The following is an 18,439-nucleotide window of genomic DNA, read 5'->3' on the forward strand; positions in this document are numbered from 1 at the left end:
TGTGTAATCAGCTAACAGGGTCCCAAGGGATAAAGCAACTATAATTCAATCTTGCTTAGGGCATAAGGAATTTGCTGGTTAAGCAAGCAACTCTGCTCCACGACAGCTTTTTAGCATGACCAAGTTCAACAGGGTGCTTCATGATATCCCGAGTTTAAAGCATAACCTAATAATTTTATTCACCAAGGAATGTGCATAAATGCCTTGCTGAATCAGCCTAGGAGAAGAAAAGTGCTGATGGGAATAGGATGTCTATTCTTTCTTTCTCTTTGCAATCCTGCCACATCTTCTACAGCAAAATAAGCAGCACTTGACAAGAATGAAGATAGCAATGGCTGCACAGGTGGACAAGAATGCCAGAACATCCAGGCAGTGGTACTGGTACCAGGTGAGATGGTGAGCAGCTGGTCTCAAGTGCTTTGCTCCTTTGTGACGCATGACAAATTCAATCCAGAAGACAGCTCTGTCCAGAGGCTTAACTGGCTGGTCGTGGTGTATCTTGGATAACCTTAGAGCATTTTCCTTATAGCTGGGGGAAAAAGAAGAAAGGAATTGTGGCTACAGACAGAGTAGACATAATACAACTAGAATTGTCACCGAGAGCCTCCAGAGGATTTATACTAGCAGAGAACAAGGAAGAGAGAGAGAGCAGAAAACTCTCTAGAGAGCTGCGCTGATTTTTTCCAAGAACTATTTTTCTCAAAGGGATCATAAAATGTAGTATAAGGAAAATCAAATTACTCGTCTCTCCTTTCTGAGAAATGCTGATTCTCAGAAATGAAAGATGGTTGTCATTTGAAACTCAAACTCCAGCTACTTAGTATTTTTTGTTTCCAGAAGAACCAGCAGAGTTTCTCACATCAGCTGCCAAACATTTTAATAACCTCATCCTACTGTAAGGCAAGAATAAAACTCACGTGGAATTGTTAATGACTGTGTTCAGTGCATCAACTAGGTCCTGCGTCTTCAGTGTGCTGAAATCCAGCTCAACTGCAGCTCCCTTTGCCCTCATATGAGCAATGTTATCAAACTGGTCAGCAAACAGGGGAATCCCAACCATTGGGATCCCATGGTAGATAGCTTCATAGATCCCATTGGTCCCACCATGAGTAATAAAGGCCTTCGTCAAGGGATGGCCTGGAACAGGGAAGGAGAGGCACATACATGTAACAGCAGCTGTGGCAGACAGCGTATACTGGGATGTGAGCACTGCAGACTACCCAAGCAGATGCACTGCCGGAGAAAGGGAACAGCCCTGACCTCTGGATCAGCATCAGAGCTTGTACGCTTAGCTTTCACACATTCATATTTATTTTAATGCAATGTGTGAATCGGCATATTCCTCCAGACTACCTCAGAGTTACTTCAGCCCTTCTGCTATTGTGCAGGTCTAGTTTTTACACAGTGTCAGGTTCACAAAACCCCCCTGCTGCAGTGTTGCTTAGGTCAATCATTTTTGAAGAATGAGCCCTGGAGATTAATTGCAAAAGCCAAATCCAGCTCCAGAGTACATGTCTACTTTGGCAGCTACTTCCACCTACAGGTGGTTCTTAGCCCTTCCAGACAATTGCCACCAAGGTCTGTAAGACAGAGGCATTTGCTTTAGAGATCCATCTTTACAGTTAAGCTCAAGTTGCTGCCTTCTTGAGCCACTGCTCCCTACTCCCTTCAGAGCCTGGCTGTGTCTTCCATGGTTCTTCTGCAGTCAGTGATTCACCTTAAAGTCAAAAGCAGGCTAGGAAATAAGGGCTCCAAGAGCAAACATCTCGGCTTAAGCTGGAAAACTAATTGTAGCCACAAGTGTTATGTGATTCTTTTGCCTGAATAAGCGATTTGAGTGGAAAAACAAAGAAGGAAACAGGTTTTCCAAGGGCACAATGCATCCCAGATAGAATCAGTCTCACCAAGCAGGTCGTTTTGAGGTATCCAGTCATAAATCCTGGTGTTAGAGCCCAGAGTTTCTGGTTTTTTTCCTTTGTACCGCCAGATGACCTTGAACAAAGAAAGAATAAGATAAACATAGTGCATGTGACCTGCTCTTATGTATTATTACATGTAATGTAGGGCTTTATCCCTATAAAAGTGTGGATATTCCGTACCATATGACACCATGCTTAGCAGTAAAACAGGAGGAGGCTGGGGGGGATGGGCCATGTGCACCCCTTTTTAGGTACCTGTGTACCTTTTTGCAGTAATTCAAATAGCTTTGGCTCCAGTTTAGCTCTTTGGTTAGTTATTATGTGCTTATAATAAAAATCACATAGCGTGATTTTTATATTTTGGCCTATGGACACACATCCACATCATTTGATTCAGAGAAGGGGAAATGCCAGAACTCCACGTGAGGTGACTCAGCAGTCTGCGTCTCTGCAGAACCCAGCCTCCCGACTGCGGCACATCCAGCAGAGGTGCAGATAAAAACCAGGCCAGTCCAAACGGAAAAGGCTTGCTGAAGGCAACAGGAGTGACAAAAAACAAGGCAAGTTGTTTTCAACTCAAAAGAAAATTCACCTTTTGCGGAAGCTGGCTGAGGGCTCTGGCAATCACATTACTTTTTTCATCAGTTAGGTTGTAGACCATCAACCCGAGAGAGAATACCACGATGCCGTGTTCCCCTGAGCTCTGGACAAATTCTTCCATTTCCTAGGAGAGGCAGAAAACATACTAAGAGTAGTCACGCTCTGCAGATTACACAGAATAAACAGGAGAAGCTGTAGATGTGCACACACTTGCAGGGCTATGATCTTACTGGTGTCACGGAGACATGGTGGGATGGGTCCTATGACTGGAGTGTTGGAATGGAAGGATACAGGCTCTTCAGGAAGGACAGGCAGGGGAGACAAGGAGGGGGTGTTGCCCTCTATGTCAATGACCAGCTGGAGTGCATGGAGCTCCACCTGTGGATGGGTGAAGAGCCGCCTGAGAGTTTATGGGTCAGGATTAAAGGGAATGCAGGGGCAGGTGGTGTTACAGTTGGGGTCTGCTACAGGCCACCTGTCCAGGATGTTTGAGCTGATGAGGCCCTCTTATAGATAGATAGGAGCAGCATCATGTTCACAGGCCCTGGTCCTCATGGGGGACTTCAACCAACCCGATATCTGTTGGAGGGACAACATAGCAGGGCATAAGCAATCCAGGAGGTTCCTGGAATGCATTGATAATAACTTCCTTCTCCAAGTGATAGAGGAGCCAGTGAGAGAGGTGCCATGCTGGACCTTGTTCTTACCAACAAGGAGGGTCTGGTGGGGAATGTGAAGCTCAAGGGCAGCCTTGGCTGCAGTGATCATGAGATGGTGGAGTTCATGATCCGTAGGGCAGTGAGGAAGGCTCACTGCAAGCTCACTACCCAGGACTTCAGGAGAGCAGACTTTGACTTCTTCAGGGATCTGCTTGGCAGAGTACCATGGGATAAAGCCCTGGAGGGAAGAGGTCCCAAAAAGCTGATGGATATTCAAGGATCACCTCCTCCGAGCTCAGGAGCAATGCATCCTGACAAAAAGGAAGTCGGGCAAAAACACCAGGAGGCCTGCACGGAGGAATGAATTGGTCCTGGAGAAACTTAAACACAAAAAGGAAACCTACAGAGGGTGGAAGCAAGGCAGGTAGCCTGGGAGGAATACAGAGAAATTGTCTGAGCTGCCAGGGAACAGGTTAGGAAAGCTAAAGCCCAGATAGAGTTAAACATGGCCAGGGATGTCAAGGGCAACAAGAAAAGCTTCTATAGGTATGTCAGTGACAAAAGGAAGACTAGGGAAAATGTGGACCCTCTCCAGAAGAAAACAGGAGACCTGGTCACCCGGGATATGGACAAGGCTGAGGTACTCAATGACTTTTTTGCCTGTGTCTTCACTGTCAAGTGCTCTAGCCACACCACCCAAGTTGCAGAAGCCAAAGGCAGGGACTGGGAGAATGAAGAACCACCAATGTCGGAAAAGATCAGGTTCACACCACCTAAGGAACTTGAAGGTGCACAAGTCCCTGGGACCTGATGAGATTCATCCACGGGTCCTGAGGGAACCGGCAGATGAAGTGGCCAAGCCATTACCCATCATACTTGAGAATTCATGGTAGTCCGGTGAAGTTCCCGCTGACTGGAAAAGGGGAAACATAATCCTCATTTTTATAAAGGGAAAAAAGGAAGATGCAGGGAGCTACAGGCCAGTCAGTCTCAGCTCTGTGCCTGGCAAGATCATGGAGCAGATCCTCCTGAAAATTATGCTAAGGCACATGGGAAATAAGGGGGTGATTGGTGACAGCCAGCATGGCTTCACTAAGAGCAAATCGTGCCTGACAAATTTTTTGGCCTTCTATGATGGCATTACAGCATTGGTGGATAAGGGAAGAGCAACTGACATCATCTGCCTGGGCTTGTGCAAAGCACTTGATGCTGTCCTGCATGACATCCTTGTCTCTAAATTGGAGAAACATAGATTTGACAGATGGACCACTCGGTGGATAAGGAACTGGCTGGATGGTTGCACTCAGAGTTGCAGTCAACAGCTTGACGTCCAAGGGGCAACCAGTGACGAGTGGCATTTCTCAGGGGTTGGTACTGGGGACCAGTGCTGTTTAACATCTTTGTTGGCCACATGGGTGTTGGGATAAAGTGCACCCTCAGAAAGTTTGCTGATGACACCAAGCTGTGTGATGGGGTTGACACACTGGAGGGAAGGGATGCCATCCAGAGGGACCAGGACAGACTTGAGAGTTGGGCTATTGCAAACCTCATGAACTTCAACAAGGCCAAGTGCAAGGTCCTGTACGTGGGTCAGGGCAATCCCAAGCACAAATACAGGCTGGGTGGATAATAGATTGAAAGCAGTCCTGAGGAGAAGGACTTGGGCATGTTGGTGGATGAGAAGCTCAACATGAGCCAGCAATGTGCACTCACAGCCCAGAAAGCCAACTGCATCCTGGGCTGCATCAAAAGAAGCGTGGCCAGCAGGTCGAGGGAGGGGATTCTGCCCCTCTACTCTGCTCTCGTGAGACCCCACCTGGAGTACTGCATCCAGCTCTGGAGCCCCCAACGTAAGAAAGACATGCACTTGTTGGAGCGAGTCCAGAGGAGGGCCATGAAGATGATCAGAGGGCTGGAGCACCTCTCCTGTGAAGACGGGCTGAGAGAGTTGGGGTTGTTCAGCCTGGAGAACAGACAGCTCCAGGGACACCTTATAGCAGCCTTCCAGTATCTAAAGGGGGCCTACAGAAAAGGTGGGGAGGGACTCTTTGTCAGGGAATGTAGTGTTAGGATGAGGGGTAAGTTTTAAACTGGAAGAGAGTAGATTTAGATTAGATATTAGGAAGAAATTCTTTACTGTGAGGGTGGTGAGACTCTGGAAGAGGTTGCCCCGGGAAGTTGTGGAGGCCCCATCCCTGGAGGTGTTTAAGGCCTACAAGCATTTTCAGGACACATTTCTTTCAGAGCACAAGCAGCAGGAATGGAACCTGGCACTGGCATGAGAGGACCGTACCCTGCAACACCCTCCCTAGTATAGTCAGTCATGGTTCTAGATTTTCATGGAGCAAGTACTTTGCATTCCATCACTCTGCAGGAAGGGACAGTGCTGAAAACTGATAGGGGTTTTCAGCATCCTGATCAGAGATTCAAGTTGCTGCTGTCACTTCAGTCAGCCAGTTCTCTATTTCTTGCAATACAGCACATGTTGCTAAACAGACTTTCTACAAATCACACCAATAGGTCTTCCTGTTACTTTTTTCAGTTAGTGTCATGTGAAATGGAGCAATAGCATCCAAAAGAGAACGGTTATCCATATCCCCCAACTCAACCCCTGCTACAGGGGAGTGGGAAGAGAGTTAGAAGGTTTCTTTTAGTAGGCAGCTTGCACTGAAAATACTCTGCCTCCTCTAAGGCTCCTACAGGAGTGATAATCTAGACGACAGCTTGTAGTGTTGCCATCATCAGTATCCGGGAGTTTCAAATTCCACTGAAATATTGCCAGTCACAGCAGAACTTAGGCTGGAGATGCAGAGTATTTTACTCCCTTTAAGATGTCTTAAACTAAGCCGCAATAGAAAAAGTGTTTATCACGCACCTCTTTCTGCAAGTCTTGACTCCATTTTGTCTAAAGAATTTGTCCTGTCAGTGCCCTTTTGCATCAGGTATTTCAGTGTTATCATGGGCAGCAAGTCTCTGTCTTAGAATTAAATGTTACACTTAACTACTCTAAGGTAGCACCTGTTTTTCCTAAAACAACCACTGTATTCCCTCCTGCTCATCGCAGCTATCCTCTTTCAAGACAGCAAGCTCTAAACCCAGTCCTCAGTTTGCACAATACGGACAGATTGCTGAGTAGCTCTGTGCTCCCCACCGGCAACAGAGCATCTTCTTTAAGAATGAGCTTTCTCAGGACATGTTTTGCATGGTTGATCAGGGAGAGAGACAGTTTTTGTTCTGCTGGGCAACCAACAGCAGAACAAAGTTGGGATACCTTTGGTAATGGCTTTGCAGGCTGGCAATGAAGTCCTCCAACAAACTCAAAGTTGGGCAGGAAAGGGCGTGGAAATTCAAAGTCCCAGTATGTTCTGATTAACCATATCTCTGCTTTCCCCATCGTCTCACACAGGGTTGTGGGCCTTCCTATGGACAAGGTACAAGGGATTTACAACACACACAGGAGTGGTCTTGTTTGCTCTAGATTGCAAAATAAGAGCCTTACCTCTGTCTTTTGGCACTTCCAGTCAGTGTAGTCTATCAAATCATGCATGGAATGAAAATATAGACAAATCCAGACCTATTCCTTGCCCTGTCCTGTGCTCGGCCTTGGCAGCTTGCCATGAACAAGGCAATACAATCTTTAAAAAGGTTTTCAACCTTCAGGATGAATTTAGAGCAGCACAAGAGTAAGTGGGATGCATTTAGTTTCTGTGATACACAAGTGCAATTTTTGTACTGCTGAAAGACTTCGTTACCTGTGTTGGTAATAAAAATGCACTTTGGGGAAGAGAACAATCACAGAAAATTTAGTTCCAAATAAAAAATAAATGAATTGTGAAGTGATGATCACCAGTCAGGGAGGAAGAAAGGTTTTAAACAAAGTTCTATGGCATTTTTCAAATGGTGACTCAGTGGCTGCTCAGACTACAATAAAAGACAGGTACAGCCATCCCTAGTTCTTTTGGGGACTGGGTCAGCCCCTTCTGATACATAATGGGAAAATTTGGCCAAATCCATAGATGCTTTGAATGTCATTTTATGCGAAATCCAATGTCTCTAGAAATCCATCTATAGAAAAAAATCTAAGACATTTTATAGCTTCCCATTTGAAAAATATATATTCTCAGGTACGTGCTGCAAGTTGTCTCTGCAGTATTTTCCCCACAAAGTGGAACTGGGGAGTAAAAGGGTTAGAAGTATTGGTAAAAGATTGTCCAAAGCCAGCCTAATGCAAGCAGGAACCAAGCAAAATAAACAGCAAGATAAAAATTATCTGTAGGGCATCTTACACGATTTGATCAGTGTTTCAATTTACACCATTGGGTTTTTTTTTATTTTATTTTAAGTGAAGATCAATGAGTCAGTTACAAAGTTACTGGAGTGAAAATTAAGCCTGCGTTACAAGTACAGGGATATAAAGGTGTAATTAGTCTCATGTGGAATTTAAAAAAAAAAAAAAAAAAGAATCCAGGGAAAAGGGACTAGTTTGCAGAGCGCAGGGGTGTTCTTGGGAAATGCAGGAAGAGATTGGAGGGCAACACAATAGGTGTCCTTGTACTTGCTGTTCACTCGTTATCTGCTTAAACATAGGTATTCTGTACAAGATTCAAAGTCCATTGAACTAAAAAGTCTCTTTAACAGACTTTGAATCAAGCCTGAGTTGTACTAGGTTGGTACAAAAATTTCAGGTATGTGTGTAGTTTAAGGAGACTATTTCAAACTCTGAATGGTGGATGAAGGGGAAAGGTGATACTTCTTAGCATTTATTATTGGAGAATATGAACTCACGCTTAGCATCCTGTACTACGTAGGGTTGCAAGATGATATCTCCAGATGATGCGTGCAATGTGAATGAGGGGTACTTTTTTGCTCTGCAGTTGTCCAGAGACAGCCAGTGTTCCTAGGTACAACAGGTTTAATTCCATCCTTGTGTTGTCAATGGAGCTGTCTCCAGTGTCTTACACTTAGTTAAGGAATAATTTTGCCTTCCAACATTTATGTGCTACCATCTTTATTGTTGAAGTGCCTGCCACCAAGATGAAGAGGCAACAACTGTCCTCTGAAAGCACTAAAATGGGCATACACGTCAGTGCAAGAGCTCACCAATAGTATCATCACTGACAAAATTTAGAACTATGTGCATTGAAGGTCCTCAAGAGGAACTAGAGCAAAACTGCACTAATGTGTGTTAGACTAGACCGGACCTAAAAGGGAAAGCACAGCCTCCATGTGAACAAAACGGGATTACCATCTCTGCTGGCCATCGAGAAAGAGTATTTTGAGACAACAGCATTGAGCTCCCAAAACATTCAAAAAGCACAACCTATGCAAGAGGAGAAACTACTCAACAGCTGCCTTACCTAAGACGTTACTGTAGTACCCATCCAGTTCGTCTTGCCAAAACTTCAAGAAAAATAAATCCATGTAAAAGTAAAAGAGGAAGTTCTGTAGTCTTTCCACAAAGGACATCTGGTCTGTCAGTGCTATTGTGCTAGCAGGCACATAAGAAGGTGGGGACGGGAGCCCACCGCACAGCCGTTCTGCCACATTCCCAGCAGAGAAGCGGAAGCTATAAACGAAAGGTATTTCTAGGATTTCTGCTACAAGCTCCCCGCCTACAGACAGGGGGTCAGCGATCAGAACATCAAACTTGGCCTGCTGCAGCTTTGCTATCAGCTGGGGGTTCATCACCAAGGTGTCACAGGTCTGCTTTGACATATTGGTAAAGACCTCCAGGTCCTCTTCCATCTTCCACATGATCTCCCAGGGGAAGAGATTAGAGATCTCATTCATCCAGAAGTTGAGGAAGTCCTCCATGATAGTATCCAGGGTCTTCTGGCTAAAGGGGACTTGGAGGACCTCAAAGGTGAAGGGGGAGGACGTGTCTTGGTAGTTGATGAGCAGATTGCTTGAAGGCACCAGCACAGTCACTTCATGACCCCGGAGAACGAGCTCTTCCAGCAGCACTTTCACATTGATCCAGTGACTTGCATCAGTGGGCCAGACCACCACCTTCCCACAAAAGCCAGCGTTCCAGCAGCATGCATAGGCCCAGAGCAGCCAGGGGAACCTTGGCCCCATCATCTCAGCAGTCCATGTACAACTCCGGTCTGATGAAGCTGGAAGCAGTTTACTGCTCCAGTGTGCAAACACTTCAGAGCCAGCCAATAAAAGTGAGATCCACTTGGTGCCAAGCTTGGCAAGAGGGCATGTGAGAACACAAAACAACACTCATGGGAGGACTGGGCAAGCAGCAAATCCCGTTCTGGAGTCTCCTTCAGAGCCACAGCTGTTCGTGAAAAGATGGCAACTCCTGTTTCTGCTCACCACAAAGTGCATTTTGCAGCATGTAAGGACCAAAAGCCCTTTCCCTGGGTTGTAGTTTAATCTTAATAGGCAGCTAAGCACCACAGAGCCTCTCACTCCCCCGCAGTAGGAGGGGAAAAGAATCGGAAGGGCAAAAGGTAGAAAACTCATGAGTTGAGACAGAGACAGCTTAATAAGCAAAAAACAAAAATAAACCCAAGAAAAACAAGTAATACCAAAAGAACGGTTGCTCACCACCAGTCAACCAATGCCCAGCCAGTCCCTGCACAACAGCAGCCCTGGCAAACTTTCACCCTGGCCCCAGCTTTTTTCGCTGAGCACATCACCTGGTACGGGTTATCTCTTTGGTCAGTTGGAGTCAGCTGTCCTGGCTGTGTCCCCTCCCAGCTTCTTGTGCACTGTTAGCCTACTCACTGGGAGGAGCAGCGTGAGAAGCAGAAAAAGCCTTGATGCTGTGTAAACACTGCTCAGTAATAACTAAAGCATCCCTGTATTATCAACACTGTTTTCAGCACAAATCCAAAATACAGCCCCATGCAAGCTACTATGAAGAAAATTCATTGTGTTCCAGCCAAAATCAGTATACCCTCATATCAGATCTTCAAGGTGAAGATGCACATTCCTGTACTAAGCAGGATCTCAGGCCAGGGAAAGCACATGAGCAGCCCATGGGACCCTTTTGACAGCTACAGGATGAACCCCATCTTATTACTTGACTACAGCCTAGATTTGCTTCTTTGCTGTGTAAGAACCAACCTACCTATAAAGCAGGTTACAATTTTTATCTCCTTCTTTACTAGGTGCAAAATGTCCTGCAGTGACTCACGACTAGCCCACAGGGTGCTCTAGTTCTGTCCTCTCTATTACCAGATGCTGTGGGCACACAGCACTGCTGCTGGAAGGACACAGTCCTGGTAGATGACTCCAGCATCAGGCCACCCCAGGAGGTGAGGAGCACAGGGTTTGCTCACCTTGATGCTTCTCTGCTTCTCTTGGGAAGATATTGCAAACTGGCATCAGTGTATCCATATCATGTAGTCCAGGACGGATACTGCCAAGACAAGAGACCTGACTTCTCCTCTTGACTGTATCCTGCAGATGTAGTGAAGTTGCTTGGTGCTGCTGATGTGTTCAGGGAAAAAAACAGGCAGGTCCTCTCTCCTGAGCAGAGGGTCAATGAGGCTGAGACTGAGCCTAAAGAGGGCCTGAACACTCCTCCAGGAGCTCAGCGCCACCACATGAGCTCCCCTCACTAGACTGACAGTGGAGCAAGCAGTCTTTCATCATGCTTCAACCTCATCACTTGAAAACGCTTTTAGGTATCTCTAGGAAAGCAGCTAGATTAATAAGAATGCCAAAGATTTTCCAAGGAGAAAGAGAAGGTACATGCATACACTGCAGGAGCTGAGACATTGCCCCATTTCTGTGGGATGCTTGCCCCTTCCTTTCACTCCTTCAGGACTGGATACACTCCAGATCAAAACATACCACAGTCAGGGCAGAGAACAGCTAAGCTAACACAGCTAACAAAACAGGTATTGCACATGGAGCCTTAAATGCTAAATCCCACATTTAACACTAAAAAAGACAACACAAGATCCTAGCAGCTCTGAGGCTTACACAACAGGAGATCACCAAACCATGCTTCTGCCAGCACAAGATTTTCCAGTCTCTGTCCAACATGATAAGCAACACCAGTAAACACACAGTTAGGTACTGTAATAGTAGAATATCTTAACAACTTAGCTGTCTTAGCAGAATTACACCCTACTAGTAAAATATAAATAAAACCACTTAGAGTCTCATATTGAAATAATATCCATTTTATCTGCCCGCCAACAATGCATGTATGTTTGTCCTGTTTCCTTTTAAGCATTACAATAATCACTTAAAGCAAAAATGTGAAAATAATTATGCAACTATTATTAAAAAAAAAAGCACCTTATAAATAAATACAACTATAATTTTCTTTTAGACACTTTCAGAAAAGCAAAGAACCCTGTCTCTGCTTAGGGTCTTTTATCACTGCAAACTGGGGCTCAGCTGCTCTCACAAGCCTGTAAAAGACTGGAGGTCATTACCTCTCATTTTGAGATAAGCTAACAAGCAAGAAGGGTGCTAGGGGAAAAAACGTGGTATTGTTGTATAGCTTTCCAAAATGATTTTTTATTTCTACTTCAAAAGGTTTAATTCAGTAGTAGTGTTTGGTGGGTACACCAAGTGGCTTTATCTGTTTTACCTATCCTAGAAGTACCTGTATGGACTCAGCTGCAGCAGGTCAGGATGAACAGGTCATGTTTGTACTTGCCTGGATTGTTTGACTTGACATGGAAATTTTGGAGGAAAGAGAGTGAGTTCAGGGCTGTCTGGCTCCTAATTTCTGCCTTAACCTCTAAGCTCTGCGTATTTACTCTTGTGTGTATAGCAGATGTAATTTCTGGAAGAGCAGCCTTACCTAAAACATCACTGTAGTATTGATCCCAACTTCCCCACAGAAGGTAATGGTATATCACATCCTGCACAGTGTAGGTGAAGATGTTTTTTAGCCTTTCCAGGAAGGACATCCGATCTGTTAGGCAGCTTAGGGTGGCTGGTACGTAGGAAGGAGGTGCTGGGAGTGTCCCACAGAGCCGCTCTACCGTGTTGCCTATGGAGAACCGGATGGTGTACACGAAGGGGATACCCAGCTTCTCAGCAAACAGCTCCCCACTGGGCGCCAGTGGGTCTGCCAAGAGGACATCGAAGGTAGATGCCCTCAGTCTCTCCAGCAGTGCCTCGTTCTTCAGGACTTCCTCACAAATGATTTTGGTTGCGTTTTCCAGCTTGTGCACCAGTTGAGCTATCTTGTAAAGACTTTCCCAGACAGGTAGCACTCTCTCCTGGTAAAACCAAAAATAGAAAGCTTCTTCCAACAAGGTAGCCATCTCCTTTTGGGTGATCGGCACCTCAACCACCTCAAACTGGAAGGGTGAGGGCTGTGTGGTGTTGAGGATGAGGAAGCACGAAGGCAGCAGCACGGTCACCTCGTGGCCCCGGACCACAAGCTCCTGGAGTATGTACTTCATGTTCAGCCAGTGGCTGTTGTCAGCTGGCCAGACCAACACTTTCCCCCCGGATCCCCAGCCCAACACAGCCAGAAGCCACAGCACTGCCACCTCCTTCCCAGCCATAGCCTGCCCTGTGTGGCAATGTCCCCGTGGCATTCCTTCACTGGGAGCAGCAGCACTCCCAAGATGGACCGGGCATGCGTGAGTGACCCTGGCTTGCTCCGAAGGGCAGGGAACTAAGGTAGCTGGTGAGAAATCCTGTCCTGGATAATGGCATGTTTTCCTGGGAAAAAAGGTGACTGGGACCAGCTGGCACCATCTGGTGGTAAATAGCTTGCTGAAGCTGGAAGATATTCTTCCTCTGGAGCAGTGGGGAGAGCTGTGAGTCCTGGGGGGCTCAGTTCAGAGAGGATTATGTCCTGTTGGTCTTCCTGGTCCTCCTGCCTGTCTAACTACAGTCTCTATGTTATTTGTTTGGTAGAAGAGGTGACTTTTTCATTCTTCTGGCTCTTTGAAGCAGAGCTGGGCATGCAGCAAAGACGTTCACCCACTGTGTGGGCACCCTTTTGCTTTATAAAGCTCCTGAGCATCCGTTTACTGTGCACTTAAGGTGGGGATCCAGGGTTGCAGCTAAAAAGTTGCATCTCAAAGTGGATGTAACTACATGACAAGTGACTCCAGTATCAGAGTAAAACTGTCCTTACGTGAACTTGCCTTTTCCAGAGCACACATTGCAGGAGGCCAGAGCTGGTAGGTGATGGTTTGGGCTGTCCTGCCTGCCACTAGGTGCCAATTATGCATATAAGTTGAACCAGAAAGTCTGTTAAACAGTTTTATTTATGGTCACCCTTCTGATGTGCAATTAAGAAATAATGTAAGTTCTCTTCACCTTGCTAAAAATCATTACTGGGCTTCTGCCCAACTCTGTTATGCAATGTTTTCCTAGTGTTGTTATGCAAGACTATTGCTACAGCTCCCATGCTGCCTAGAACATCCTTTCCGGGATGAAAATGAGGGTGATGGAAGCAGTTGGGTTGTGAGAAGCCAAGCTGGGATACCTCATCTGCTAAGCACACGAGCATGCAGGTATTTGCAAGCAATTGGACCCTGAAAGATTTGCAAGTGCCGTTTTTCATGACCTCAATATGAGGTTAGTAAAAATAGCATGCTGATCACATGTGATTAATACTTAAACATATTTTTCTACATATCCACTCAAAGCAGTCTAGAAGAAAAGCCTGCAGAGGAAGACCTGTTGCGTTCACTGTTTGCATGTGGGTGGAGGGTATTTTTTAAATAAAACTTGTTTTGTGCAGAAAGGATTGGTTTTATATCACCGGTGACGTAAGTGAAGTCTCTATTACAAAGCCACAATGCATTTCAGTATTGCTACTGAGGGTGGCAGGGTTGGCTTGTAATTCACCAGCTCCCCCCTCCTTGTTATGATACTCTGGATTAGGAAAACAGCTCTGTTCCTGGCTGCTTTCTGTGCAAGCAGTCATTGGAGGGGGAAATGTGTAAGCTGAGCTCCCTTGCTGAGGGTCCTATATGGTGTGGAAGTTGTTTCAACCTCCACATTAAAAATAGTTAACGGCAAAAGTAAAATCTACCAGTTGGGATGACCACTGATCCCCGTCTCAACACAATGGCATAGCAGCACAGCACCCTGACGGGGGAGTCGGTACAAATGATGGATCCTGATGGCTCATTCCCATTTCCATATAGGGACATAATGACAAACTTCTTGCTGACCTCTCTCAGACCTTGACTTTGCCACCCTGCCAGGTTCCTAGCTCTGCAGGTCATAAGGGGGGAGGCTGTGTAATGAGAAGTGAAGTAGCAGAAGGCTTACCTAAGACCTTGCTATAGTAGATATCCCATTCTCCCCAGTAGCTCTGGAAAACGTAATCTTGCAGGTGGTAAGACACGATGTTTTTTATTCTCTCGCTGAAGGACATGCAGTCAGTGAGCTCGGACAGGGCTGCGGGTGTGTAGGACGGTGGGGCTGGGATCTTGCCGCAGTGCCTCTCCACGGTGGAAGCCGGGGAGAAGCGCAGTGAGTAGATGAAGGGGATGGCCAGCTTGAGAGCCAGGAGGTCCCCGCAGAGGGTCACTGGGTCTGACAGCAGCAGGTCATAGCTAGACCCCTGCAGATGGGCCATCATCTCTTGGTTGGTTAGCACCGCATTGCACATTACCCTGTTCATCTGGTGCCAGTGTTTGGACAGTTTTCCCAGCTCCTTGTAAAACTGCCAGAAGGTCAAGGTGGTTGGCCTGTTATTCAGCCACAGTGCCACTACATCCTCGATCAGGTTCTCAATGGTGTCTTTCTTGAAGGGCACATTATAGACCTCAAACTTCTCCGTGGCCTCAGCCCTGGGTTTAATGAAGAGGGAAGCGTTGGACACCAGGACGGTAACGCTGTGCCCACGGTGGATGAGCTCCTGTATAACTATCTTCACATTCAGCCAGTGGCTGCCTTCCGTTGGCCAGACCAACACGTTCCCACAGAAGACAGGCCCTAGAACAGTGACCTGAAGAAGGAGCAGCTGGAGGTATTTCTTAGAGACGGTGGCTTTTGTGGCCATGGCAGGGTTAAGGCCTTCCAGTTGGGAGTGCTGCACCTCTATGCTGTGTTTGATGACTCTTCTTTACTAGCACTCTTAGCAAAAGCAAGAATTTGCTGTTGCACAGGTGGGGCCTTTAAAACCCGCGTTTGGTCTCAGGTCTGAAAAGACAGAAAAGGATGTCTGGTGATTCACTTTTCCCTTTCTGCCTTCTACTCTGTTAAATTCCCCCTGAGGGAGCTCCTCTCTGCCTGCTCAGCAGGGTAGCATCGATCCCTGCTGCTGTCAAAGGTCTGCCTTCAAGCTGCTCTCTTTGCACAAGAAGAATTTCATCCTTTATTTTTTTATACATTTGGTAGTTTTTCTGAGGAATCCTTACCATGAAATAAAAGCAAATCACAGGGGGTCTCTTCTAGCAGCGTAATTACTGTATCGGTAAATGCTGGCAGATTTACTGTAAGTATTAGCAAATAAGTGGCACTGCTGGCAATACTGGGGAAATACTGAGATTTGCTGGAGAATGTATGCGTACATTTGATTTTAAAATGCCTGTTTTCAAATACAACAGCTGTGGGATCTGTATACGGTAATGTTTCTATTACGGCAGCAAACCTACCTGTCCTTAAAGATATATTTCTCTTATTCTGAGAGTTTCCAAGCTTTTTTCACCTTTCTTTGCAGAAGCAGCACAGGGGCTTACTTACCCAACAGGCAGCAGTGCTACAGGGAGTGCTTGGTTGAAGATATTGCTAGACTTGGGATAAGACCTTGGCAACACACGGTAGAGGGACACATGATGGGATTAGTAGTGGCATCCTTAAGTCTCCTCAACCCATCTACACCCATGTCCCATGAATTACTTAGTAGTCATGCCCCAGCCCCTGCAGAGAGCTGCTGCCTCTCCAGGCTTCACCATTAAATCAAGTTGGTGCATCTTTACAGAGGAAGAAAGTGCAAGTGAACCAGTCCCCTGGGTGCCAGCTCTGGTACTCAAACAAATCACTTGTGTTGCTGCCATGAACTAGCAATGCCAGAGGCAGGCCAGGAAAGGAGAGGCCACAGGACACATTTAAGTGGCTGACTTGGAAGCGGCATCCTTTTTCTGGGTGAGATGTTAGAAGTGCTGATGTTTCCCACGCTTAGAGAAGGCAGCAGATCCTCCACTCGGGTGGTGGTAATGCCAATAATAACATGTTGGTTGTTCTGGTATTTCACAGGTGATTTCCAACTGCTTTCAGACAACTCTTAACCAGGGAGCTCATTGCTGTCTGGGGCGCATCACCACCAGCCTGGTCATGTTGTGGGCTCAGTTCAGGTGTCTAACCATGGGTCTGGCACCCTCCTGGCCCCTAAAGGTCCTTCTCAGAGCAAAATCCACATGTTCTGTGTTGGCTCTCACTTGGACATTTGGCATGTGAATGTAAGGCGCTATGTCCTGGAAAGGAGCTCTTACCCACCAGGAGCCAAAATGACAAGTAAAACCCACACATATAATGATACACTCGATCCAACACAATTTGGGGAATGAATGCCATGCAGCAAAAAAAACTCTTACCTAGCAGAATCTTCCAAGGTACGTAAGCGTTGTGCTCTGAGTTGCAAGGTGCAATTTGCTACACCGTTTTGCTTCTGTTTCTTGCTGCTCGCCTCCTCTGTGCCTGGGCTGCCCTGGTGAGGTTGGGTATCGGGCAGAAGGAGCTTAAATAAGTTACCCTCTACTGGGCTTTTCAAAGGGAGGAGGTAATACAATATGGGATGATCACAAGGCATGTATTCTGAGATTATTCATTGCTTTGTTATGCTCCAGTAATTTAATAGTCGAGATGGTCTTCCCCATGCTAGGGTATATTATAATGTTATTACAGAGCCAGATTCTCAGAAGGACTTTGCATCCTCTAACTCAGAAATATGGTGTTTGACTGCTAAAAAGATTTCTCACTCCCTTTAGGGTCCCAGCTGGCAAAACAAAATCGTTTGTCAAGTAATAGACCTGTTTATAAACTGTCCACAGGAACAAAGAGAAAATCTTGTGGTTTCTTTGCGGAGTTTCTCAAAAGTTGGTATGTTACCTGTGCTGAGTGTGTGGCCCTTGATTCTGGAGATCTGGGGAAGTTTTTAATGAATTGAAAATATAGGAATCTAAAGATGCCCCTCCATGTTTTTTAAATATTGTCCATAATATTCAACCTGACTTCTTCTAAACCCTCAGAATTCAGGGGGAATTATGTCAGCATGTCTCAATAGTAATTTGGCCTTAGAGCCAGGAGTTTCACTGCAATCACTCCATAGACCTTTGTATTCAGGTTATCTTTTTTTCAGGCTAATTAAGCTTATTCGGGAAAGTTCTATAAGAAACTTAAAGCTTTTCCAGCAACTATTGAAAGGCCATGTTTATGTGGGCTAGGGCAGATGGGAACTTGGGTTTCATTGCTAACCCCTCAATAACTAATTCCTCTGTAGCAAATGACAGCTATTGCTAGGGGAACCAGAGGGTTAAATTTGTCTTGTTTCCGTGGCCAGGCGATCCTCGGATTACTCTTAATGCAGAGAAGGTAAGTATCCTGAGAGGATTAAAGGGCAAAATCCAGCAAATAAGAGAAAAGTGAGGCTGAAGAAAGTAGACGGTGTTAAGTGTCTGTATTTCGCCCATTTGGCATTACTAAGCAGAAGTGCTGCAGACACTGATGCAACCTCCAGCCTTGTTAAATAACGACAGGCTTCCCGAGCCAAAGGCGAGTTATGCAAAAATTAGGCAATACAAACTGGTGTTTTCCACATACGGGTCTCTTCACCATGTTGCGGAAAGGGGGCTACGCTGTACACGGCACCTTTATTTCTAGAAAACCTTGATGTCAGCCAGCACCTCAAACATTCCGTGCCAGGGTGGAAAAGAGAAGCTTTTGCCCTGAGAAGCACCCAAGGACTCGGTGGTGTTCCTTTTATTCCTTTTACTTATTGCAACAAGCAGCTTCTGAACTGAAAGCAGACTTGAAAGTCTTGACTATATATATTTTTTTTTTTTGGAGGGGGGAGGCTGGCTGGGGGAAATGTCAAGGTTGGCTCATCTCTGAGTACAAACAGAAGTGAGTGGATTGAGCAATTTTGCAGGGGCACATGTGCAAATGTTCGGTAAAATGCCTACTCCCATGTAAACCCAGGGGTAATAGGGAAATTCCAGCAAAAGTTGATGAGCTGCAATAGCCTCACCCTAACCACCTTTCTCAGCTAAATTGTATCTATATACCCTGCAGCTGTAGGACAAAAATACCAGGGGCTAGGTTCAGAGCATTTCACTTGTTTTTATTGATTCAGTTTAAGATTTT

General features: G+C 45.9%; 1 protein-coding gene across 2 annotated transcripts; it reads right to left on the minus strand.

Annotated features, from left to right (window-relative positions):
• Positions 1-203: 203 nt before the first annotated feature.
• LOC309671320 (UDP-glucuronosyltransferase 2A2-like) lies at positions 204-15,137 on the minus strand (the record flags this gene model as incomplete). Of its 2 annotated transcripts, none has more annotated exons than XM_082482538.1 (6): positions 204-529; positions 918-1,137; positions 1,905-1,992; positions 2,512-2,643; positions 6,450-6,598; positions 14,402-15,137. In XM_082482538.1, 6 exons carry the CDS (start codon positions 15,135-15,137, stop codon positions 253-255), a joined length of 1,602 nt encoding a protein of 533 aa, XP_082338664.1. In that variant the 3' UTR covers positions 204-252. The 2 variants fall into 2 exon arrangements, with proteins under 2 accessions (XP_082338664.1, XP_082338665.1); XM_082482539.1 differs by lacking the exon at positions 14,402-15,137 and adding an exon at positions 8,536-9,259.
• Between the last annotated feature and the right edge of the window lie 3,302 nt (positions 15,138-18,439).

Source organism: Vanellus vanellus, assembly GCF_965231255.1.
Source record: "Vanellus vanellus genome assembly, chromosome: 4".
NCBI lineage: Eukaryota > Metazoa > Chordata > Aves > Charadriiformes > Charadriidae > Vanellus > Vanellus vanellus.